This window comes from Capra hircus, chromosome 22 (assembly GCF_001704415.2).
Source record: "Capra hircus breed San Clemente chromosome 22, ASM170441v1, whole genome shotgun sequence".
Classification (NCBI taxonomy): domain Eukaryota; kingdom Metazoa; phylum Chordata; class Mammalia; order Artiodactyla; family Bovidae; genus Capra; species Capra hircus.
In genome coordinates, this window is record NC_030829.1 from 21432130 (window position 1) to 21458817 (window position 26688).

The 26688-nt window shown below is 48.6% G+C and overlaps 1 protein-coding gene across 6 annotated transcripts in view; it reads right to left on the reverse strand.

Moving 5' to 3' along the window:
- Positions 1–26688, reverse strand: part of ITPR1 (inositol 1,4,5-trisphosphate receptor type 1) — a 350791-nt gene that overhangs the window by 64599 nt on the left and 259504 nt on the right. For all 6 annotated transcript variants that reach the window (XM_013973556.2, XM_018066872.1, XM_013973555.2 and 3 more), the window contains 6 exons: positions 17708–17888; positions 15228–15481; positions 8279–8479; positions 6336–6446; positions 3739–3834; positions 633–755 (listed from right to left, as the gene is read on the reverse strand). In XM_013973556.2, coding sequence (XP_013829010.1) covers positions 633–755; positions 3739–3834; positions 6336–6446; positions 8279–8479; positions 15228–15481; positions 17708–17888 — 966 coding nt within the window. The remainder of the gene's footprint in view (positions 1–632; positions 756–3738; positions 3835–6335; positions 6447–8278; positions 8480–15227; positions 15482–17707; positions 17889–26688) is intronic.

Consider the following 26688-nt stretch of genomic DNA (forward strand, 5'->3'; position numbering starts at 1 on the left):
TGTTTTCTATCAAACGCCTCCACCTAAGAGAGGTGGAGGGGACCAGAAGCACCAGCCTGCAGCCGAGTTCCTGGCTGCCCACACACCTCAGCCCGCTCCAAGCACGTCAACCTCCAGAAACAGGAAGTGTCTTCAGAAGCCCAGCCACTTGGGAAGCGAGTTACGAAACAGGGCATTCTGGTGCCAGGGTAGGAAGTATTACTCCATCCCCCGAAAGGCAAACAAAGACAAGGCAGAGTGACAAGTTCCCAAAGATTTCCAAGTGCGATAGGCCAGGCAGCTGAGGCTTCTTTCTTGAGACGGTTAAGACAGACTCATCAATATTTATGAAAAGACTAAGACTCCTTTCAAGTGTCTGGAGACACAGTCATAAACTATCCAAGTGTCACGGCTCAGTGGGAACGCTTTTAAGAAATGCGGGGGTTTCCGAGGACATGACCCTGCGGGAATGGAACACTGGAAGCAGCCTGGACCTCGCACTCGGGGTCAGGCGGCTGGCCGTACCCGTGAGCCACGTTACCACGTGCCCAAACAACCTCAGGCTGAATACTTACAGGAAAAGCAAGTTTAAGGGCGCATGCATGGAATGCTGGCACTGACTGTCGGGCAGGGGGGCTGGGGAAGGGTCGCACCTGATGAGCTAGGATGTAGATGTTGTGCCCCACGTTTCTGGGGGAGGCGGCTCCGTCCTCACCATTCTCACCATCCTCGAACTCCACTTCACCTTGCATGTAGGCTTTCTTGATCACTTCCACCTGCAAGAAGGGCCATGGCACAGAGCCCCTGTCTCAGGAAGACCCATACAGGACGGACAATGACAGCACACGCATGGAGTCTCCCCTCCAGGGACAGACACTGCCCACCAGGCTCAGTACACTTTTCCTCCAGGTGTGGACACAGCCTCAGAATCCTTCTTAAGACAATCACAGGCAGCCACTGCCAACCAGCCTCCACTGACAGGAGAGGGAAACCCATTCATTCTCCCTAAACCAACAGACACCCTGTGGCTGATCCATGACTGTCTACTTTTTTTCTCCTAACTTTTAATCTTGTATTGGGGCATAGCCAATAAATGGGCTTCTCTGATAGCTCAGTTGGTAAAGAATCCTCCCGCAGTAGTGCAGAAGACCCCAGTTCGATTCCTGGGTCGGGAAGATCCACTGGAGAAGGGATAGGCTACCCATTCCAGTATTCTTGGGTTTCCCTCGTGGCTCAACTGGTAAAGAATCCACCTGCAATGTGGAAGACCTGGATTGGATCCCTGGGTTGGGAAGATCCTCTGGAGAAGGGAAAGGCTACCCACTCCAGTATTCTGGCCCGGAAAATTCCATGGACTGTATAGTCCATGGGGTCGCAAAGAGTCGGACATGACTGAGCGACTTTCACTTTTTTTTCATAGTTAATAAACAATGTTGTGATAGTTTCAGGTGGACAGAGAAGGGATTCAGCCATATATATACATGTATCCATTCTCTCCCAAACTCCCTTCCCTTCCAGGCTGCCCCACAACATTGAACAGAGTTCCCTGTTATGACCTTCTACTTTAGAACGGGACGGTGGCTAAAAAAAAAATGCACCCAAACAATAACCTGATACAAATGAAGGGTAGAAGCCAGTCCTGCCCTATTCTTCATCTCCTCCTGTCATCTCTCCCCATCCCATACCTTTGCCATTTCAGGAAAAGCAGAAAAGAAAACCATTCGCCTTTAGGAATAGCTGATGAAACTATTTTCTGGCTTCAGATATTTCCCTGTCCCTCGCAGCCTGCACCACATGAAGAAAAGATCTTTAACAGATGACATCTACCAGCACTTTCTATGCCCGAGCACTATTCTTTCAGAACCATGAAGGCTCATCAACGCTTTATGAGGTGTCAAAGATTCCCCTTGATTATGGATGGGGAAGCAGACTCAGAGAGGCAAAGGGGCGTGACAAAATTCACACGAGTGAGCTGAGCTTTAACCTTGATCTTCTCACGCCCAGAGCATGCTTCCCAGGGCATCTGGGTGCCGGCCTTCCTGCTCCCATCTGCTGGCCTCAGCTTCCTGTGAGGGGGTAGGGCTGGTTCTGCCCCTTTCTCAGTTCCTCCCAGGAACCCAGCACAACGCCCTGGACAAAACAGGGCCCAGTCAACGTTTATCAGAGGAACCTATCAAGAATCAATCATTCAGAGAAAAAGAACACAACGCCTTCAACACTTAATTCGCACTAAAAATTGATCACTTTCTCTAACGACTCAGAGGCGTTTCCGCCTCCTGCATCACCGTGAGGACAATACTGTGAATTACTTCTCAGTGTCCGAGACCAAGCACGCAGAGGGCCACACATTGCTGCGCTGACACCAGGTCAGGCCCTGGAAAAAACTGTAGAGACAACACCCTCACTCTCCGAGATTGTCTTCCTGTCAGTTCTTTAAAAACACACTGAACAGACAACGTGTCGCACAGGACGTGGGAGCCTGAACGCACAACATGTATGTGAGCACACACACATGTGCACACATGCTCCCGACATTAGGCTATCTCTGCTGCACTCCTCAGAACCGCGTTTGTTCCAGGAAGCCTTTGACTCTGCCCTGCAATTCAGGAATGAAGCTGTTCAGCCACAAGGGGGCAACCTGGAAGCTGGTGGTACCCAGGGGGCTGCCATGTCCCTCATCCAGGATGCGGTGTGTTCTTGACTGATGGGAACTGCAGTGGGGTCCCTGCTCAGTCATCCGTGCCCAGTCAGGAGTGACAGATCCCAGTCTCCCCAACCCCCAGCCCCAGTTACATAAGCCCTTACGTAAACTGGGAGAGGACTTCCGTCTCAGGCTGAGAACTCACTCCTGGCCTCAGAGATCAAAGTGCTGGGCTCGCTGTGAACTTTATTTAAAGGGACACATAAAGGGACTTCAGCCGGCCCCAAGCACACACTGGGTCACCGGGCGGCAGGACAGTTTTAGTGCCCTCATTTAGGTCTGTCAGTTACAGTTTATTTGCGTGGGAAAAAGTCTAAATAGAGAATTCCGTCCTCAGTTCGGTTCAGCATCTCTGCCAGTTGCTGTCTCGCAGTCTACAGCCCTGACTCCCGGCCTGGAAGTCACAGCCAGCTGTTAACATCACCCCCAAAATAAAGAAGTGTGTTTTCTTTTTTAAAAGACCCAAAATATCAGCACCGCCCTCCTGCCCCCCCACACCAGGAAAAAAAAAACAACCCACTATTCTGTTGCCCAGATTCTCGATACCAAGAAGGGATGTGAATTCTTGATCCCTGGACAAAGCCACAGCAAAGAGCAGCCATGAATGAGTGCGTTCCGGAAGAGTTTACCACGCACGGGCACTGCGCACAGGGCTCTGCAGGAATCATCCGCTTAGTCTCCCTAGCAACTGTCTGGACTAGCTGATACCATCCTCTTCCTTTCAGGGAAGTGGAGCTCAGAGAGTCACCAAGGTGACCCAGAAAAGGGCAGAGCTGTGGATGTGAACTCCAGGCTCCCACACCCCTCCTGGTGCCACCTTCCCTGAAGAAAACAGCCTGGGGAGGCTTTCCCTGGGGGCTGTGCTGAAGGCAGAGGCCACCTATTCCATACAGGGGTCACCTCCCTGCCCTGGTCAGTGGCCCCAGTCAAATGTTCTCTTTGTACTTCTGATTGTTGGCATCATAAAGAAAGCTCAAGGAGTAGATACTCTGCTCCGGCCCCCACGAAGCTCTGATGCTGCTCAGCGCCATGGCCAGGGGCTTAGCCGTCCGACTTACCAGTTCCTTGGGCCTCATGTTATAGAGGATCCTCTCGGCATTCTCACTGTCATGCCTGCTTTCCATGATGGCCAGGAGCAACTTGGATGCGTTGTTCTAATTGGAGACACAAGGGAGGAAGAAATGAGGAGGAATTGCCAGGGGGTGGCTGGCCTGAACTACGGGTGATCAGGGGCTGCATCCTGACAAATGTTCCGCTCCATGGGAGGGCGTGGGTCCAGCGTTGGGTTGGCCCAAAAGTTCGTTAGGGGTTTTCCGTAAGAGCGTACAGACAAAACAGAACAAACTTTTTGGCCAACCCGATATATCCAAAACCACCTGCACCAGACTGAGAAGGTGCCACTTACGACCCCAAAAACACGTCCACAGGAACAGATGATGGTCAAAGAGGCACCCATCTGTTTTGCTGCAGTTTACCCTTAGAGTCACTCGGTCCAACTCCTAGTGGACACGGGGCAGTTAAACAAGGGAGCTTGGTGGATCCACTGGGACCCTGATGATGAGAGTGGTCAGGAAGCCCCTGAGCCACAGATCCAGATGCCTTCAGGGGCAGGGTTTGGTTATTAACACTGTGATTCAGCCTTGCAGGTTAGAGAAGGCTGACAATTCAGGTAATTCCTCCCTTCCCTAAAGGACTTCCTAGTGGCTCAGATGGTAAAGCGTCTGCCTACAATGCCGGAGACCTGGACATGACTGAGCGACTTCGCTTTTTTCCTTTCCCTGACCTAAGGGGGAAGGAAACAGCAACCCACTCCAGTATTCTTGCCTGGAGAATTCCACGGACAGAGGTGCCTGGTGGGCTACGGTCCATGGGATCACAGAGAATCGAACATGACTGAGTGACTAATACTTATACTTCCCTGACCTAAAATAGCACTATCAGCTCTTATAGCCCCTAATATTATCACGAGAGTACAGCCAATGCCAGTTAACAAAAGGGACCCAAGGGATCACCGTATGCATATTAAACCATCATTTCCCACTATGTTCAAAGTTTCTTACATAACCACTCCCTGCACATCTCAGCTTTTAGGCTCCAGGACTATGATAATCCACACGCTTCTTCATGTATTGGACTCGAAGGCTGTTGTTTTGGTGAGAGGGGGCAGTATTTTTTTTTTTTCTCCACAAGCACAGATCACAGCAGTTCTATAGCGTTGTTATGCCATCAAAAGATGGCTTTTCACAGGGAAGAAATGTCTCTAATAACCTTCAGGTTACTGGACTAGCTGAAAATGCCACTGAAATGCTGACGAGGAGCACCTGAAGGTCTCAGATTATTTCATGTTCTCCTCTTATATATCCTGATAAATGGTAGTCAAGGATATGAGCCTGAATGAGGTGATCCTTCGACAAGAGGATTTGTCACAGGAGTTAAAAATAGCCCAAAGAAACAAATCCATTTAAATGATAGACCCAAACTATCTATTAGCGTGGACTCTCAGTTAGAAACATTAAAATAAAATAAAAATAGCTGGGTGATTCCTGCGGGCTTCTGTGTTACCACCTTCCCTAACGACCTTTCCCCTGGCACCACTGATGCCATAGATACAGACTGGCTTTTCGTAGGTCCAGGCTCTCCCATGACAGTGACAAAGTGCCCCGTGCTCCATGCGGGGGTGAGATGGAGGGCAGATCTCAACCTGCCCCAACACGGGAACAGTTAAAAAGGACATGTGCTCAGGGAGGCTAACGTTTCAAAACACACTGCAGACACCAGGCTGGGTTGCAAGTCCAATTCTCAAAAGTAAAACTTTGGACTCAGAGAATCTTCGGAACCCCTAAGACAGGAGTGAGGGTTTTTTGTTCTTTTGTTTTTACTTTATTTTTAATTAATTTTCTTGTACATTCAAGAAATCAACATCAGGAGTAGTCCATCAGCTTCTAAAATATTCAACAAGCTGGCTTGTAAACCCAGTGGCTTAAGCATCTTGAAGCGACTGCTTTCACCCCATAAAACTATTTTGGTATCAGAGGGAGTGAGCATGTCAAAGGTGCTTCTACATCAGTCATCTGTTTGTATAGGATGCAAAGAAACTCATCAGATGCCAGGAGGCACAATACTGGCCGGTTTAACTTTCCTTATGTTAACCCAGCATCGATGAAGCTCCCTTCTGCTAAATCAATCACGAAACAGAAAAAGGTGTTCCCTGATACTATCAACATACAATAATTTTTTTTGGTCCTCGATAGTTTTAGTGGTACTATTCTTCAACTGGCCCTTTTCCTCAATGAGGGGAGGGGAAATGAGAGACCACAGAGGGAATGGAGTTTCCACTGTTTCTCTGTTTTCATCTTTCAGAATCAGGTTGTTAGTTCTCAGAGTCTGTTTGAATTTGCTTCTTAGTTTTGGGTGTGAGTTCCCATTCCATGTGACCTGTGAGTGGAAAAACTGATATCCTCTCCCAAGACCTTATTTGGAAGGGAAAAACCGAAGTTCTGCCTTTTACTCAGAACTTGCAATGTGGATCATTCATTGAGTTTAAAACAACTGTCTTCAGGATTTAGTTTCACAGCAGTGACCTCGTCACGTGCACAGGCAACACACAGCAGAGTTTCCAAATGCTACTGTTTTTCTGCTTTCAATTCCTACTTGCCTTCAGCTCTAACACAAGGTCCATCCTCTTCTTTCCCAGAGGGTTGATGTCATTGAGGATCAGGGCTGTGATGATGTCGATGCCATTGGACTCATGGGTGGCTATGCAGTTCTGAGAAAAGAGACACATGCAGACATTGGCACAAGGCTGGTCATACATCAGACGTCAAAGGCCAACAGGCTGAAATGCTATTTCAACACAAGGTTTGCCACTCCCAGTCATGTCTCTAGGGGAGGGCAGCAAGTTTTCCGTGAGAAAGTGGTAAAAATAAAAGACAGATGAAAATCTCTAGTTTCAGAATTAACAGTAAACAGTAGGAAAGTCCCCATGCGCTGTAACTGATAAATTGGCCGCATCTAATCCAAACAGCGCAGTGGGCTTTTGTTCTTAAGGGAAAATATGGTGTGTGACTGATTCTGGGTTCTGAGCACCGGTTTCCCCTTGAAAGGTGTGTTCCATTCTCTCTACATCACTCGGTTTTCGTATCGCACACTTTTGCTTCAGGCTCGAGCTTGGAAAGCAAGTTTTAATTCACGTAATATCAGAATTAATCACCTTCCCCCAGGTAAGATCCCCAATTGCAGCAGAATTCATACCAGTATGGTCCTTTGCACAGACCTCAGTTTGGCAGAAAAGCCAACTTGAGGTTATAAGGAAATTCACTTAGATGTCAGATAAAACCTCTCCCCCCAAGCCTGTTATAATTTTTTGTTTGTTTGTTTCTTTTCACTTTAACTCAGACTATACCATCTGTCTCATCAGGAAACCTGGAAAGGAAGGTGGATCTAACCAAATGCCAGCCTCAAAGTCATGGACAACTATGATCAGATTCTCAATATACAGCGAGTGGTCCCTCTCGTAAGCCAGGCTTCTCTTCTGAGCCAAGGTTCTGGCCTTGGTTCCCAAGTAACACAGCATGTCATACCTGCCCTGGCCACTGCATTTATCATGGGCTATTTTAAGCACTGGCCTATCCCCTCCAACTAGGACACAGCTAGAATTTGAGTTAAAAACCATACTCATTCTAGCGTCAGTGCAAAACCTCACAGAATCTATACGATGTCATGGATAAGCAATGACTCTACTGGGTTCCACTCCAAAAATATACATCTTGAGAGGCACCAGTGGGTCCTGGGCTTCCCTGGTGGCTCAGTGGTAAAGAATCCACCTGCCAATGCAGGAGACATGGGTTCAATCCCTGATCCAGGAAGATCCCACATGCTGCAGGGCAACTGGGCCCATGTGCCACAACTGCTGAGCCTGCGCTCTAGAGCCCGGGAGTTGCAACTCCTGAGCCTGCACGCCTAGGGCCTGTGCTCCGCACCAAGGGAGGCCACCGCCATGACAAGCCTGCCCACTGCACCTGGAGCGCAGCCCGCCTCGCAGCACCCAGAGAAAGCCCTTGCAGCAGTGAAGACCCAGCACAACCAAAGGTAAATAAGGAAACAAATTATTTTTAAAAAACGCTAACGGGTCTTTCTTGTCTCTGAACGTCAACCGTATGTTTTCCTCATATTATTTTCAAATGGTCTCATGTCCAGGAAGGCTCTTCTTTCTAGTTAAGTTAAAACCTCCTTCTGTGAGGTGGTCCCTTTATGTGTCTTCCCTAATATCTGAAATAGAGCCCAGTCTTCTGGTCTTACTCATTTACCTCCAACTTTACCATGTATTCCCAGCAAAGTTAAGAGCTGGGCCATTCAAACCAAATCAAGTTGGGCCTAGACCAGGATGCCCGCTGATGCCTGGGATCAGGTCACATCCTGAAACATAATAAAGTCCAGTGGCTCCTTCCTCGCTGCTGGACAGAGGCCTCTGGTTCTCCTGACTCCCAAGGTCTACAGCCAGACGCTATGTGACTTCTCAACTAGTCCATGTCATCAAGGCTTCAAAATGATACACCTTTTTTTCTTTTCCCCCACCTCCTCAAAGAAAAATGGGATTACCTGATTCTCATGGCAAGGTCCTTGACAGTATTCGGTCAAACTTTCCAGGGTTTGGTTGATGAGGGCCACGTTCTTTTCGTTGATATAGAGTCCCAGAAGACCAAGACCCCCGGTGGTGCTTCCACAAATACAGTCCAGAAACTGCAGTGTCTCGCACACCAAATTGTAGTTGGTCTTGTTGTTTTGGCAACGAAGGAAGTTCTGCAATTGGGGAGTCCCCAGGTTTGGGGAGCAGAAGCAAAGAGAGAGGGAAACGGTCACTCAGCCTGCCATTTGGATCACGTGTAGTCGCTTGATGCACAGGATTGCGTTGGTTAGAAGAGTCAGCCCCCACGATGGTCAGCCATGGATGCAGCCCTGCCAACAGCTATGAACGCTTGGCTTTTGTATGGGATGCAGTGGAGAAGAGCTCCTCTTTGACAACCCGCTTCAGCCTCCGAGACCCTTGTTTCTCATTTCTCTCTTTCCCGCTCCAGCCCACCTCCCTGCCCACCACATGTTAAGTTCAGAGTCTTCGGACATTTCCAAGGACAGTGGTTTTATTGAAAAGATGATGGTGTGGTCTGGATGCTGAATGCAGAGTGTAGTCCTGAGGGTAAATCATCACAGCATAAAGTGTCACAGGAGGGCTTACGCCCATGGCCATGGTGGGGATCTGGATTACCTCGCTGGGTCACTTCCATTATTAAAGGAAGGAACACAAGTGAATAAATGTGTGTATACTTGTGTGCGTGTGCCCGAGTATGTATCCTCAAGGTAAACTTACAATGTTAACAAAAGACTTAAGAGCAGATACTTTCTCAACGAAGTAAACCAAGGCAATTTCAACCACCTCATAATACGCTGTCTATTTTCATACAGAGATTTTTTTTTTTTTAGTCATAGACTCCAGTAATCTCTTCTTAAAAAGAGGCAAAGATTAACTACAAATACTTGTGGGCATAGTTACAAAAGTTACATATGTTTGCTGTAGAAAATCAGAAAATTATCTTTTTGGATTATCTTTCTAAAAAGATGATTAAAAGATAAAGTGAATGTAACTTTTGATCTGGTAATTCCACCTCTATTACTGTTCGCAAAGTACATGTTGGATGTTCGCAACAGCACTGTTTGAGACAGAGAAGAACTGGAAGCAGGCTAAAGGCTCATCAGCTAGGACACAAACAAATGATAGTTCATCAACATTCTTTAATATTGCAAGTTGCAAACACAGAAGCAGGTCCGTATGTATCAATGTAGATCTCTAGGATATACTGTTGAGTTAAGGAAACAAAAAGGGCAAATAGCAGATTAATAGGGATCCAAAGCTCCCATCTAAATATACAGGAAAAGGCCAGGAAGGATTCAGTTCAGAACAACGTGGGAAAGCGAAGAGGGACCTTTTTTTTTTTTTTTTAAACCAAACACTTATTCTCATTAAAGCCTTCATAGAAAGAATATATTCATTGTATAATTCATTCATTATGTACAAAGAATATATTCACTGTATAAAGAATATATTCCTTGTATAATTAAAACATTTATAAATGCACAGATTAAAAGCTGGTAATCAAGTTTAATGCTTGACTTGTCAACAAACTAACCACCCGTCACTGTCACCCCCAACCCCAAGTTAAGCTCAGTCCCTTATGCTGAAGCCTTTCTGACGAGTCTAAAAATTGAGTCATCATTCAGGTCCAGGTGGGAGGTGGGGGAAGGACAGATGTTTGAGAACCACGTGCACTTCATGTGACTACATTTCTAAGGACCACAGGTAGCCAGAGGAGGGTTCCACAGCCATTTCTTGCTCCAGTCCCTCAAAGAAGATTCTACCTGTTAACAGCCTTGCTGAACCCCATGCCATGCAACGGTGGGGTGGAGGAATATTCAGGGAGAGGACAGGGGAGGACCAGACTGTCCTAGGCTCAAACGCACAGCATGGCTCTCGAGGTCCAATTTCCTCCCCAACTCCTGCGTCATCATTCCTGCCATGCCCCACCTCTGCTGAGGGACATCCTCTCTCCCGCCACGCTCTTCTCTGTCTGGCAGCAACGAACTTCTTTCTGCTCTTCAAGCACCCTTCATTCTCTCATCGCTGGGGCTTCAGCCACACCGTTCCCTCTGTCTGTCACTCTCTCCCTGTCTCCACTCTGATTAACTTCTCTTCCTTCAGGATGGGGTGTCAAGTTACTTCTTTCAGGAAGCCCTCCATCCTGACTCCAAAGAGATCTGAGCACCAGCACTGGCAACAGACAACTGGCACAGGGACTGTCTCGGGCCAGGGGCTTCACAAACACTGCCTGAATATCCGAATTAAGTTGAATGAATGGGAGAAAGAGGGCTTGGGGAGTCATCAAGGCTGACATGCTTCAGACTCCCCAGGAAGGACAGTGAGCAGCCCTTTCTTGAAAGCCTCTCCCATTTCTCATGATCTTTATAGCATGTCCACCCAGAATTTCTCCCTCCTAATTCACATCCACTTTCTCTACAAAAACAGAGGTTTTTTGCTGTGCCACTTACTCAAGGCCCATGGGAACTCCTTTCATGCTTAAGGAATACAATTTACCCTTAGCACATACCACCTACCCCACCTTGCCTAGGCTAGAAAAATCCTATTATTTTTGTGGTCTTCCTTGGAGTGCCAGGGACCAAGTCAGGATGGGAAGATGAAGGAAATCAAAGAATTTAAGTCTGGGCTTAAACAGACCTCAATGGACAGAAATCAGGATCTGCATTCCTTAACCCAGATCAAAGGCAAAGCCAGCCTCTCAGGGGAAGGTTCAAAAGCAATGGAAAAATGGTTCAAAAACAGTCCTTCCCATCAAGGTTCTTGCTACAGTGAACAAAGCTTGCTTAAGGTAGCAACTGCCCGTTTGGCAAAGTCAAGTTTGGTGGCTTTATCTCTACTGAACACTTATCAACAGGAGAGTTAAGGTTATAAACATGACAAGAAACTCTGGGTAACTTCAAAAGGCCAGAATCCCTCCCTCTCTGGGCTTATCTGCACTTCCTTCTACCAGGGAGCTGGTCCCTCTTTCCTTGTGAAAATGTCTTCTCCCTCAGATCCAAGAGGAAACCCTGACCCAGAGATTCACCATCGGATCCAGAAAACTGCCAAGAAGATGGCATTCAGAGCTGCTGAATCCCGCTTAAAACTACCATTTTGAGAGCCAGACTCCTACAAGCATCTTCTTGTCAGAGCAATTTTATTAACTAGCTCAGGCTGTCTGACTTAGTGGGAGTCTGTAAAGATGAGTGCAACCTTCATCCTTCTAAACCCTTGGTCCAGACTGCTGGTTTGCCAGTCGGGCCCTGCAACACCCTGGGGGACCCCGGGGATGCCCCATGTCTCAGGGCTCTTATAGATGAGAAAGCAAAGTTCGAGCACTCTGTAGTTTCAATTATGAACAAAGCAGCCTTGCTTTCATATGCTTTACTTTGTACCTTCTGAGCTGTTCAAACAAAGAATTCTGCAGCCTTAAACAGTTTAAAATTACTGGTGCTATGGTACCCTCAAAGGTTAAATTGCTAAGTTTTTTTTTTTTTTTAATATATTATACTGTACACTCCTTCTTCCCACAATACCACTGTTTCTGGCAGACCAGTATATTGGAGAATGGGAGTTTTGGAAGGACTCATGAAAAGGTGCTTCTGCCCATGGGGGTCTTGGAGAATTAATTCAGAGTTTTGCTAAGAGCTAAAGACAGCTGAGCGTCGAAGAATTGATGCTCTTGAACTGTGGTGCTGGAGAAGACTCTTGAGAGTCCCTTGGACAGCAAGGAGATCAAACCAGTCAATGCTAAAGGAAATCAACTCTGAATATTCACTGGAAGGACCGATGCTGAGGCTGAAGCTCCAAAACTTTGGCCGCCTGATACAAAGAACCGACTCAATGGAAAAGACCCGAATGCTGGGAATGATTAAGGGCAGAAGGAAAAGGGGGCGACAGAAGATGAGATGGTTGGATGGCATCATTGACTCAATGGATATGAGTTTGAGCGAACTCTGGGAGATGGTGGAGGACAGGGAAGCCTGGCACGCTGCAGGCTCAGTCATGTTGGCCACGACTGAACAACAATATGGTACAAAACAACAACTGTGAGGACTTCCCCACCAGAAAGGGTGAACTCATACAATGAGGGCCTCCCTCTGCTTCCCCAGTGAAGATGGGAGCTCCAGGGAGTGGAGGGGAGGAAGAACAGATCCATGAAACCAGAGCTATACTCGGGAAACAAGCACCCTGGGACCGCCCCTCCAACGTTCATGGATGGGACTCTACTCAAGGGGGGTTTAGTGTTTGGTTAGTTCAGAACTCAGCAGACAGCAGCTTCTCTGAGAAGCTTTCCTGGACCTGGCTCACTGTGTTGGTTCTCCTGCTCTGAATACACAAAACCCCTAAGGTGGCACAACAACAGCCCTTGGCATGCTGCGTGGTTGTCTCCCTCTTACCAGGGGCTCCTGCTTTGTGGGGGTGGGGGATCTCCATCGCCCTGGCTCAGGGCACAGAGCAGGTCCTCGCCGAGGTGAGGAAATCAACACACATGCAAAGTCTTAATCTACTTTTCCTTCGGAGCCTGAGGTTGGTGGAGACCAGTGACTCTAGTACAGGCTAACGGTACAGGGCAATGGCCACAAAGTTCAGCCTAGAAATCACCCCGGCAGCAGGGCGGGGCCCCCATCCACAAACACGCCACAGTCGAGCCGAAGGCTTTGTTTTCCTACTGGTGGGACAGCCGGGTTTCCCACGGTGTCGCTCACACTCCCTTGGCCTGTCTCCTCCGTGATGGATGGTGTAGATACGGAAGGTGGAACGAATACAGTCTGCCTTCAAACAGAGAAATGCCAGCCAAGGAGACAGTCACCAGACCCTGACCTTTGGGTCATGAGAGCTCTGTCCGCCCACTGAGCTCAGCTTGCAGGCGTCAGGCCAGTGCGTCGAGGGTTGACGTGTTCTATGTCCAAAGTAGGAATGTCTGAGCAACAAGCAAGAAAAAGAAGACTGACAGCCAAGATCTCACACTCAGCTGTGGACAGGGATGAAGCTGGGAATGTCAGTGGAGGAGATGAGCGGGTGTCAAAGTCGAGAACAAGCCTGAAGTCACTGCCTGGCTGACAGAAACCCCTTCGTTTTGAAGTACGGGCCAGACTTGGCTGGCTGATGACCTTGGATCTGAATGCTTTTTCAAAGCCCAGGCTCTTCAGACTCATTGGATCGAAAAATCAATACAGATGGTATTAATACTGCAAACTTCACCCAGTACCATCTCACTGTTCTTACTGTTTAACAATTAAATTCATTACTCAGCTTACCTAGGTAGAGAGTCTGCAGCAGGTTTTAAGGACAAACCATTTCTAGCTGTGGCACCAAATGGTCTGTCCACAGCTAACATGTGAAAAGTCATTAAACCACCTGGAGGGTCAAGTCAACAATGCAACATTTCAAGGCTGCACCTTCCCCTTGCTATGTTTGGACTACAATTATTACTTTTATTTTTTTGATGTGGACCATTTTGTTACTGAATTTGTTACACTACTGCTTCTGTTTTATGTTTGGTTTTCTGGCCAGGAGGCATGTGGGATCTTAACTTCCTGACCAGGGATCAAACATGCGCCCCCTGCAATGAAGTGAAGTCTTAACCACTGGACCACCACTGAAGTTCCTAGAATTATTTTCTTTTCAAACCATCATGATTCAAATAAAACTACCACTGCTAATCTATTTACTTTAGGAGGAAATATTCTATCTTAGAGGAGCTCAGGCACACTATTTTGGTTCAGCTTCATCCCTTTTAGGCAGAGAGGAGTATTTTCCCTAACAATCAGCAGCAGAACCAGGTAATGGCCAAGGAGCCAGGCTCCAGTGCGCTTCTGGGGAGCGATGGCTTCTACAGATCTGTGTCCACTCAGAACAAATAGTGTATCTCTGGAACCCATCCTTGGCCCTTCCTGAAAAGCCTGTGCTGTTGCAGAAACTCTGCAAGGAAGAAAACAGCCTCTATCTTAATGTGGTGGTGGACAGCACAAACTCTACCCACCAGCCTGCCTGGGCTCAAATGTGAGCTCTGCATACCCTAAATGAGTCCTGTGCACCTCAATTTCTTCATCTATAAAACAAGTGTAATAATACAGGAGACACTTAGCATCCAGAATCATCTACATGCCCAATAAGCCTTGGCCACAACAACAAAAAGTGAACAAAGCATTTCTGGAATCATCCGTTCAACAAATATTTGTGAACACTTATGGGAGTCCCTGGGACAGCAAGGAGATCAAACCAGTCACCCCTAAAGAAAATCAACCCTGAATATTCACTGGAAGGACTGATGCTGAAGCTCCAAAACTTGGCCACCTAAGGCAAACAGCTGACTCATTGGAAAATACCCTGATGCTGGGAAAGATTGAGGGCAAGAGGAGAAGGAGGTGACAGAGGATGAGACAGTTGGATGGCATCACAGACTCGATGGACATGAGCTTGAGCAAGCTCCAGGAGGTAGTGGAGGACAGGGATGCCTGGCGCGCTGCAGTCCATGGGGTCGCAAAGAGTCGGAGACAACTCAGCAACTGAACAAATGTAAAATACCAGAAGACTTCATTCATTCAACCAAAACATACTGATTAGAACTTTCCATGTACCAGATTCTGTAAGTCTAGTATATTTAACCACGCAAGCCACCACCAAGTCAAGAAAGTGGCAGGCTACCGGACAGACACGGGTGTGCACACACACACACATCACAAATATATATGTGGAGCAGGGGCGACAACACAGATGAGCGTGAGATTTTACCCCTGAGGAGACGGTGGGGAAGATGAGACAGAAACGCTTGGGAGGTCAAGAATAGTCTGGGCCCTCAGTTGGAGGAGGCTGGCTGAAGGGAGAGGAGCCCACCAGTCACAGAGAAGCTGGGCGGAGCTGTGAGGAGCTTGGACTCCCCGCCCCCACCTCACGTCCGCCCCGCCCCGCCCTCACCTGGAGGTCCCGGTTGTGGTTTTCGCACAGCAGCTGCAGGAAGCGGAGGATGGGCTGCATAATGGTGATGACCGCGCTCATCTCCAGGTCGTCCTTGCTCTTGTCCGCCGCGGCCTGGGCGCCCTCTCCGGACTGGTAGTGGTCGTCGGGGTCAGCCTCCCTCCTGAAGGTGGTGAAGGCTTTGCGGGTGGCGGCAGAGGCCTCCAGGAGCTGATCCCGCACCTCTTCCGTAATCTGTGTCGCAGGCTCTTTGGCTAGAACGCAAACGTGAGATGATCAATGCTGCCGAATCCTCGGGAACGCTATTCACCATGCCAGAGACGATGTTCAGAGAGACCTAAGTTCTGCGATCACTAGAGAGCCCCTCAGGGTTGGCAAAACGCTCCAAGATGCCACCATCTTCTCTCAGCCCTTAGAATTAAAACTGAGTCGGGCTCTGCCACCTCACTCGTGGCTCTAAGGCGTCACCTCAGCTTGCTCTCATTTAGAGGAAAAGTAGTAGAGATTCTGCCAGCTTCACACACCTATGACTCTGGGCCTCAGCTTCCTCATCTGTAAAATGGGGAGAACATCACTGAAGTCCTTCTCTGAGAGGGTTCTCGAGAGGGTCAACATAAGCTAAGCAAATGGTAATTACTGTTACTGTATGACAATTGATGGAACCCTTTACAGAGCCCCAGGGCACCGTGATCAAGCACTTGATGTGTATTAATTACCTCGCTGAATTCTCACACTAACCCTGTAAGGTAACCAGGCACCAGAGTTAGGGGCATTAGACTCTGTTGCCAGACTGCCTGGGTTCAGATCCTGACTTGTATACTTACTAGTTCCATGTTCTTAACAAGTTAATTACCATTCTGATGCCTCAGTTTCCTGGTCTGTAAAATGGATGTAAAATAATTTATTTTACAGTGTTGACTTGAGTTCTAAAGGAAACAACACATGTAAAGGACTTTGGACAGTGCCTGGTTCGTAGGAAGTACTCAGTAAATGTAAGCCTTCCTTCTTTTTCTTCTGTTTATCCCCATTCTACACCAGTGGTTACCAAGTAGGGGTAATTTTGACCCCATTTCCACCCAGAGGATGACAGGAAATATCTGGAGAGATTTCAAGTTGGAGATGGGCTACTGGTACCTACAGGCCTCCCAGGTGGTGCTAGTGGTAAAGAACCCACCTGCCAAAGCAGGAGACATAAGAGACGCAGGTTCGACCTCTGGGTCAGGAAGATCACCTGGAGGAGGGCATGGCAACCCACTCCAGGATTCTTGCCTGGAGAATCTCATGGACAGAGGTGCCTGGCAAGCTATAGTCCATGGAGTCACAAAGAGTTGGACATGACGGAAGCGACTTAGCTTACACACAGTGGCATCTACTGGGCTGAGGCCATATATGCTGGTACCCAGCCCGCAACGCACAGGACAGCCCTGACAGCAATGGATTGTCCAGATGTGCCACATGCTGTGGCCGAGAAACCCAGCTCTAAACTTAAATAAGGCTCAGATCTGCTCAAGGCCATCTGACTCTAGCACTTCTGAGTCTACCCCACTCCCCAGTATTACTTCTCTCCAAGGAAGGTAATGGATAAAAAGCTTCATGAACTTTCGAATATTTTAGAGAATAAGGGAGGATCAGACAATGCCTTAGGAGAAGGCAATGGCACCCCACTCCAGTACTCTTGCCTGGAAAATTGCATGGACAGAGAAGCCTGGTGGGCTGCAGTCCCTGGGGTTGCTAGGAGTCGGACATGACTGAGCGACTTCACTTTCACTTTTCACTTTCATGCATTGGAGAAGGAAATGGCAACCCACTCCAGTGTTCTTGCCTGGAGAATCCCAGGGACAGAGGAGCCTGGTGGGCTGCCGTCTCTGGGGTCGCAGAGTTGGACACGACTGAAGCGACTTAGCAGCAGCAGCAGCAGACAATGCCTTTTGTTTTAAAGTGTGTATCTTCCTCAACTTTCTTGGACATTAAATGAAAATTACAGGAAGAGATTATCAGTGGATTTCCTGCCAATAAAACCCTGAGTTTGACCAAGAAAGTATTAGTTTATTAAACATTAGGAGTTTCCCAAGCAGCAGGAATGCAGTTCAGGTTACATGTTGTTGCTGTTGTTTAGTCACTAAGTCACGTCCGACTCTTTGCAGCCCTATGGACTGTAGCCTGCCAGGCTCTTCTGTCCATGGGATTTCCCAGGCAAGAATACTGGAGTGGGTTGCCATGCCCTCCTCCAGGGGATCTTCCCGACGCAGGGATCAAAACTGAGTCTCCTGCATTGCAGGCAGATTCTTTTACCACTGAGACACTCTTCCAGGTTACATAGGAAGAGTTTTATCACAATCAGACTGGTTTTATTCTTTTGAAAGCCCCAGTTAGAATCCATCTGGAAGTCTAGAAGTCCTGTAAAAATTAAAGCAAAACCAGCGGTCCTCCCATGTTCACAATCCAGCTGAGCCCAGAGCAGCAAGCAGGGGAGTGTTCACCTTTTTTCCGTGACGGGGCATCCCTGTCCACCTCGTCATCCTTCTTTTTATTTCCCAAGTCACTGGTGTTCACGGTCACTGTTGCCTTGATTTCCTGCTGGGCCACCTTCATTCGGTCATAGAAAACCTTGAAGAACTTCTCTGACTTCTTGTCTTCTGTCAACCGGCAGAAAAAGGAGTGCTGCCAGGGAAAAACCATGGTTTTTTTTCAACACTGTGACACACCAGTTACTGAATCCCACTCAGGACACCAAAACCTCACGAGGATCAGAGCCAGACACAAAACCTGAAAACCCATCTCAGTTTGGACCAAGGTTCAACACTGTTTCTTGCACCGTCATTCACTCGATTCGACAGCCTGAATTTGTCTACAAGGAGCTTTGAGAGCAAACTGTCACGTCTTGGCTGAAGAAGTCATTCCGGCCTGGAAAGCCTGCTAGGGGGTGGTGGGCAGATTTTAGCTAACTAAGCACAACTCCCAACACACACAGATATCAACTCCAGTAACAATGAAAGCAGAATGTATTTTTGGTAATTGTTGCACGGCCATTCGTGTTTAAGGACATCTATGAACCCTCCTCTTTGCAAACCCCTGTGAATATATACAGATAAGGAAGACATGCGACCCGCCCCTCTAGGGCTCCATACCAGATTATGATGACATGCCTGTAAGGAATGCTGAAATGTGTAAAAAGTGCTCCAGAAGCTACAAAGACAATTATATTTTAGATGTTCAGAGCTGGCAAGGATGACATAGGTCTGGAGTGATCCCAAGATCTCCATAGAAAAGGTGGTTTTCAAATGAGGTCTTAAAGGGCAGGTAGAGATGAACAAGCTTACAGTTAACAGGTAGTTCGCCTCCTGGATACGCACTTGTTTTTTTGGACCCACTGCAAGCAATAGTATACATTGTTGATGTGAAAACACAATATGGTGTCTCAACTTCGTTTACGAGCATTCTCTTTTCACCCCTTTGCAAATACCACACTGTTGTGGATTATTTACATAAAAATACAATACGGTCAATTTCCAGAGGAATAAAACAAAGCTCCAAACAATGTATTTGCTTCTCCGGTTGGAGCTTTCTGCCAATTTCACTTCCTCCCCCATTTGGAGAGATGGCACTTCCCTACAGAAGGTAACCCTAAGCTTGCAATCCCAGAAAAAACCAAACTCTTACCAGCCTCACAAAGCCCCTCGACTCCTCCACTTCTCATCCCCGCACACCCTGAGCCTGACTGAGCAGCCCGCTGCCCCCTGCCCTGAAAGCCACTGCGTGTCCATCTGCCGATAGGCAGCTGCAGGCACTGTGACCCCTCTTCCAGCCGCCGGTCCACACGCTACTCTGACAGATGTCCACGCCACTTGCCCACAGAGCTCTGCTCACTCCTGCCCTTTCCTCTCCCTTCCCTGTTCTTCACCTCTGGCTGTTTCTTGTGAGCAACACAGGATACAGCCCTCCCACCTGTGCTCCCTGATCTTACCATTTTCCCTTCAGCCACTCCCAAATGCCAGTTTCCAACTCCCTGCCTGCCTCCTGCTTGGCCTTATCATTCTGAGTGTCACCCTCTATCACTCCTACTCTTTGAGCCAAGCTCCAGGCTTTCACGTGCTCCACTGCCGTGTGTGTGTGTGTGTGTGTGTGTGTGTGTGTGTGTGTGTATGCGCCCATGTGTGTGTATGCACCCATGTGTGCTTAATTGCTTAGTCGTGTCTGACTCTTTGTGACCCCATGGACTGTAACCCACCAGGCTCCTCTGTCCATGGGGATTCTCCAGGCAAGAATACTGGAGTGGGTTGCCATGCCCTCCTCCAGGGAATCTTCCCAACCCAGGGATCGAACCCAGGTCTTCCACATTGCAGGTGGATTCTTTACCAACTGAGCCACCAGGGAAGCCCATGAATACTGGAGTGGATAGCCTATCCCTTCTCCAGGGGATCACTCCCACCCAGGAATTGAACTGGGGTCTTCCACATTACAGATGGATTCTTTACCAGCTGAGCTACCAGGGAAGCCCTTCACTGCCCTTTACTTTATTTTCTTTTAAGTTTCTCTTTTGCCCATCCATCCAACCAGTATCCCATCCATTCATCCATCCATCCATCTGCCACCCACTATTTACTGCACACCTGTCATGAGTTGGGCATTATGCCTGTTAGAGGAGAAACAACAATGAACAAAAAGGAGTATGTGCCCCATGAAACTTGGTAAGGAAAACACACGTTCACTCTGGAAAATTGCTCACTCATGAAAAAGCAAGTTCTACTTGTTCACTTCTTTGAGAGCCGACGTGTCTGCAGACAAACAAAAGGAGATGTGCAGGGGACTAAGACCTCAACCGACAGCCACCCACACACAGGGATGGCATTTTCCTCCTAGAGACATCACACAACATCTCAGCCACAGGGGTCACGGGGAGACTCTGCGGGAAGGTGGCTGCTTGGGGCAATGAAGTTCAGCTGCTGCCCCATTTGTCTTCCCATGGTATGAAGGCAACTTAAAAAACATCTGTGGGCAATCTGGTCATGCAGGAAAACAAATGCATCAGTGAATAGCCAAAGCCCACCGTCTGTCATCTGTAAGTGTAACAGTGCATACCCAATACCTGCTACAAACACAGTGCTTCACATCCAGCCAGATGTCACTGGCTCAGGGTCAGTGCAAGGAGGCCTCTGGTGAAATGAGAGGAGGGCAAGGCACGGAGGATTACACGCTTCTGTATGTTTCTGCAATGGCCAGTGTATTTATTTTGCGTTATTTATAACGGTCCGCAGTCCCTCAAGGATTTGATGCTGCTTTGTAAACAAAATGTGGTCAGTGAAATGGTAAAGTGGACAGTGGAGTATGGTGACACAAGTAAGCACAGAAAAGTGATATCAAACAAGGATGGTGCTAGAAGATGCGAAAGGAGACCCAGCTGATTCCTGGCACTGGACATCAAAAAACTGAAAAGACGGGCAAACCCCATCATGCCTCGCAGCAAGAACTGAGAGGAGAGAGGTCACACCAGTGCCTCAAAGGAAGGAAACATATCTTAACAGAGGGTTAGTAGAGCAGGCTTTCCAGCTGGACCTCCTGGGTTTGAGGCTGGGGTCCCTTACCCACCAGCTCTGGGACCCTGAGCAAGGTACCCAACCTCTCTGAACCCACACGGAAAGGCTGCTGAGGTGCACACCAAGCGCTTAGCACAGTGCCCACAGAATGAGTTGGTTCTGCACCACCGTTAACCAACTATCACAAGAAAAAGCCACAGCAAAGCCATCACCTGAGGGGCTCAGTGGTGAGAACGACCTCCAGAGTTAGAGAGAGCAGGCCTCGGCTCCATCACTCACGAGCCGGTGTCACCTTAGAAAGTGACGACATCTCTGAAACGCAAATCTTCTCACCTACCAAATGGGCATCATAACAGGGTGTGCCCTTCATGAATGGTTATGAAGATCCAACGAGCTAATCACAGTGACACTCCCGATGGCTGACCTGACGAGGTGCTGGGAGCATGGGTCAATCTCCGTGCCTGTCACCTAACACCCCCCACCAGCCTGCTCTGATGAAGAAGCTGTTACTATTACTCCTTTCGGAAATCAGGAGACATTCTTGGGTCTTTGAGATAACGTGCCTCCTGTGGGGAGCACCCCTGAGATGCTGGCTCTGTGACAAACAGCATCTTCCCAGAATGCCGGGGCCCTGGGGGCAACAGAGCAGCAAGGGGAGGACAGCGGAGAACTTTCAGGTTTCTTGAGTGGGAAGCTCAGCGACATGCTGGAAGGAGAGGACCTTGTACAGGAGAAGTGAAAACCACGGCATGCAGAAGAGCTAAGACCTTCACCCCTCGCCTCCCTGGGGTAGGCTGTGTCTGGTGTGACCCAGAGGCGGTGAGCTCAGCTCCTGCACACCATTCACAGACCTGCTCCTTCCACCTCCTTCTGTCTCAAGGGCCTCACAGGGCCTGGGAGGGGAAGGGGGCGCCCTCCTCTGGACCATTTTTCCAGAAGCAGGTGGGACCTTGGACCAGAGCAGGCAGGGACTGGCTCCCACCCCCTCAGGCTCTTCATGGCTACCTGCCCACTGCCCTCCTCGAATGTGTTTCAATGAATTGCTCCTCCCCCACTGTTCCCCAAACCTAGAACCAAGAGTCACGGAGAGACTGTTTCACTTCTCCAAACCTCACTGCACTCCACCCAGCAGGGCTGAGGTAACCCTTAAATGGCACCCCACTCCAGTACTCTTGCCTGGAAAATCCCATGGACAGAGGAGCATGGTAGGCTCCAGTCCATGGAATCGCAAAGAGCTGGACACGACTGAGCGACTTCACTTCACTTCCAGATAAAACCAGTGTAGTGCATGAGTCGTCAGTAACAGCAAAACTGGCTGCCTCTGGGCAAGGGGGTGGGTGGTGAGTGAGAAGTGACCAAAAAGGAAACGAGAACTTTCCGGAGTGAAGACAATGTCTCGATTGGGATGGAGGCTGCACAGGTGAGGCAGATAGAAGAGTGGCCCCCAGCCCTGCAAAGACGTCCAGACTCTCATCTGTGGGTCTCATAAATGTGCCAGCTTACATGGCAAAGGGGAAGGAAGTCGTAGATGGAATTAAGGTTCTTAGTCAGTTGATCTTAAAACTGGGAGGTGATTCTGGATTAGTCAAAGGGCTTGTGTCATCACCAGGGTGCTTCAAAGTAGAAAAGGAGGGGTACGACTCCTTTGGTGGTCCAGTGGTTAAAGACTCTGCACTTCCCAATGCAGCGGGCATGGGTTTGATCCCTGGTTGGAGAACTAAGATGCCATAAGCCACGTGGTGCAGCCAAAGAAGGAAAAAAAAAAAAAAAGTAGAGGAGGAGGGTGGAGGGATGCAGTATGAGAAGGACTCCACTCAGCGTGGCTGGTTTTGAAATTTGAAGACTGTGGGGGGCCTCTAGAAACTGGGAAAGGCAGGAAAACAAATCCCCTTCCCCGGCCCCCTCCCCCTCTGAATCTGGATTTAGTCTGGTTAAGACTCATGTTGAACTTGTAAGAAAATATCTGGCTGTCTAAAGCCACTATGATTTTAGTAATTTATTATTCTTAGTAATTTATTGCTGAAAGTAATTTTAGTAATTTGTAAGATTTAGTGATTTTAGCAATCTAGTAAGATTTTAGTAATTTGTTATTTTTAGTAATTTGTTAGAGCAGCCACACAAAACAAATATGACCAAATCTGATGGTATTTGTCAGATCTGATCAAACTCTACACTTAAAATCTATACATATGATTGTATGTAAGTCATATCACAATGAAAAGAGAGACGGAAAAAGCAACTGCTTTGCCTCCAGAAGGCTAGAGAACTTGGTCAAGGTGATCCATTCTTGGACCATTTTCCCCTTGGAAAATGGTCAAGGGGCCACCCTCAGAGGCTTCCTTCCCCAGCAGAGGGATCTGAGTCTGACACCCTCACAGGCCATCTCTCTTCACCACCACCCTCCCCTCCCCGCTTATCTCCAAATCACATTAGATTCCAAAGCCTTTTTCACATAAGCTGTCTTATCAGCATCTTAGGAGATTGTCAAGATAGATACCATCATTCATAAATCCATCGTTCATAGTCACTTTAGAGGCAGGAGAGCTGGGGTCAGGAGAGGTCAGCTGACAGGTGGCAGAGCCTCAGCTGGCTCCCTACCCCTGTGCTCAAGGCTATCTCCACTACCTACCTTCTTAATGATCACACAGAACACCACCCCAGGGGTCGGCAGGAAACTCCAAGAAAGCAAAGACTGGTTTGGGGGTAGACCCAGCACCAGTGCCAACATCACAGACAATGGGTACATGTTTGGAGGGGCTTGAGGGTTGGACCAGGTGAGAAAGTGACCACCTACATGGGAATTCTGGAGGACAGAGGAGGGGAGGGGATCTAGGTGTGGCCACTGTAAGCCAGGTTTAAAAACCACCACCACAAAAAAGAAACCACAGATCAGAGAATGTTAAAGTTGGAAGCACCCTATGTCAGCCACTTCCAGATGCTTTTCCCACCAAGGAAACTCGCTCCTCCTCCCTCCCCTAACACTGGGGTAAGGACCAGGTATGAGAGAGATACAGGCACAACTGCTCAGCCTGAGATAGAGTGGGGAGGACCCCCTCTCACCACTGGAATTCTCCTTGCAGCTCCAGGGTTCCACAGAACACTGTTTGGAAACTACCCATTTAGTCCAGCCCTTCATCTTTTACAGAGGAGGAAACTGAGGCCCAGAGCAGAAAATGAACACAGAGAACCAGGCCTCCTGAGTTCAAGTCAGTCCCCTTGACCAGATCGGGGGTAAGTGGGTGACACCTGACCTGAGTTTCATTCCCACCCTGGGATAAATGTCAAGTGGACACAGTGTGCCCTCCTCGGGCTGCCCGAGCTGTACGGGACTCAGTAATGAGCTCTTAAGCTGAAAATAATAAGGAAACCGCCCTTTCAGATCACTCTTGAAAATAGTAAGACATCTCTTAATGAGCCTGGCAGCTACCTACTATGCCTGGCCAAGTTCTTGCAAAGAAACAGAGTGTGATTTATGACAAGCCCTCCCAGTTTCTGAAACCAGAAGCCACCCAAAGTTAGGGACCAGCGGAGGACTGGCAGCTCTGCTAGACAATAGGCCGGAAGTGTGCAGGAGAGGGTGGGGCATGCCTTTCTCGAGATGCTGGAGGTCATGGCCCGGTCGCATTGTGCAGGATGGGGTCTGGGGAGAAGACGGGAGGACACGGGGCTTCCCCAGGTGCTGGACACACACCAGGGAAGGTGAGTGACTGAGCACCTTACTGAAAAGTCATCTTCCCCAGAGTTCAGAGACTTGGGGTGGGGTGGGGGCAGGCGGGGGAGATAGTCTTCGTACCCTGGAACCCAGAGTCAGCCAGCCTGCACTTGGGGGACATGTGTATGTGCTCAGCTGTGTCTGACTCTTTGGGACCCCGTGGACTGTAGCCTGCCAGACTCCTCCAGGGAAGAATACTGGAGTGGGTTGCCATTTCCTCCTCCAGAGGATCTTCCCAGCCCAAGGACTGAACCCATCTCCTGTATTGACAGGCAGATTCTTTACCACTGAGCCACCTGTGAAGTTCTCAGGGACTCGGGAGGAGCCCTTTATGAGCATCTCAGATAAAGGAAGGGAAAGCGGCAGGAAGCAGAGGTGGATGTGATTTAGGCCCGGCCTGGGGGAGGGTCGAGGGAGCAGTCCCCGTGCTCCTGGGACAGCTTAAGACTCCTTCCCCAAAAGAAAGCATTTCACCCTGCAGTCATTCACCGTCCAGAAACTCTCCCACTGAGCTTTCCGAGGTTCCAGAGAACAAGCTCTTCTATCTGACTGCCTGGGCCATTTCCCTGAGTGACACAGCCCATGACTTTCACTCTGGGTGCTCATTTATCTGCTGCAGAATGAATTAAGTTCTCAGGCTAAGGGCAAAAATTTGAAAAATGTGACCTGCTGAACAGTGCTGAATCCCTGCGCTTCCCAGGGATGCTGGAAATTCCTCCCTGGATTTCTCTCTTCCATGTGCTTCCAGCACATGCGCACCTCAGTCTTGGCCCTGGGGTCTGTTTACCTTGTGGGGTTCTCCTCCAAGCCCCACGGTTATCTGAGATTTCATCATTTCCTGGGGACCCTGATTTGTAAATTACAGTGAGTGGTAACTTAAGGCTTATGGTTTGCCTGGCACTGCCTAAGTGCTTCGGACACAGTATCTCATTTAACCCTTACAACTACCCCAGGAGGTAGGGGTTATCACTCCCCACTTTACAGATGAGGAAACTGAGGCTCAAAGAGGCTAAATAACTTGCCAAGTCCTACAGCTGGGAAGTGGTGGTGGTGCCCAGGACTCAAAGCCCCATTGGTCTGATGCCTCAGCCCATGCTCTCAGCTCCCCTGCTTTGTTCAGCACCTCTCCCCTGAGCAGGAGTGTGTCAAACTCCAAACACCTTTTGGCTTTTTATAATCTATTTCCCCACCTACCACCCTAAGTCTCTCAGCTGCACAGACACAGACTCCTCTCACAGTAAAGAATAGCCGTGGTAGGAACACGTGTGAACGCCTGTGTTTCCTGCGAGGCCTGATGCACTTGTAAAGATGGGCTCCGAAACAAGCCCCTTCTGCTAGATGAAGCTTTGACAGGGCTGGGCATTATAGACTCTTCACCTAACTGTTGTCATCACTCTAGGTCTTGAATCCCTTTCTTAGAAACCCATGACAACAATCAAAACCCACAGTTCATGCACCAGGAACTAGGTGATAGAACACATGTGCTTCAGGCAGAGGAGCCCAGAGAACTGCAAGTCTGGAAACCTAAATTTTAGCCAGTGCTCCCTGATAACCAGCCAGGTGAACCTGGGCAATTTGCTTACCTGCAATTGTGCCCTGGATTTCTTATCTGAAAAGCACGACTTACCACCGGCCTTGTGTGTGTCACGTGGCTGGGGTCCATCGAGGTTGCAGTTATGAAACATAACGTTAAACACAGTTCGATTACTATGGGAAACTATTCCAGTATGCGGCATAGAATCTATCAATACCACTTCCCAAGGAGAGAAGTTAGCAGGAAAGACAGGTGGACTGACTCATGTGCTGGGTGTTATGTGATGACCAAAGTCTAGTGTCCCCAAAACATACAAAGATAAACAATCCCAGCTGGTACTGGTAGGTCAAGACGGCCTGCAGAATAACAGCAAAAACACACTGAAGAGCATTTCCCAATAATCATCACAATGAAGGAAGTGAAAAAATCAAAATCCAGCTGGAATCTCACTAGTTCTAGAAGCCACTCAGCTTCTGTTAGGCATAGAGATAAATGTTTTAGCTTCCACTTCCCCAAGTTTGGTACACCCAAATGCAGAATACAAACTTGGTGTCAAACACCGCCCCCTACCCGCCCCCGCCCCGCTCCCCCCCCCCCGCCCCCCGCCGGAAAGGCCCAAGTCTTTCAACATGAACGGTGTTTCTAGTATTTTCAACTATGCTTGACACTTCAGGAAAAGTA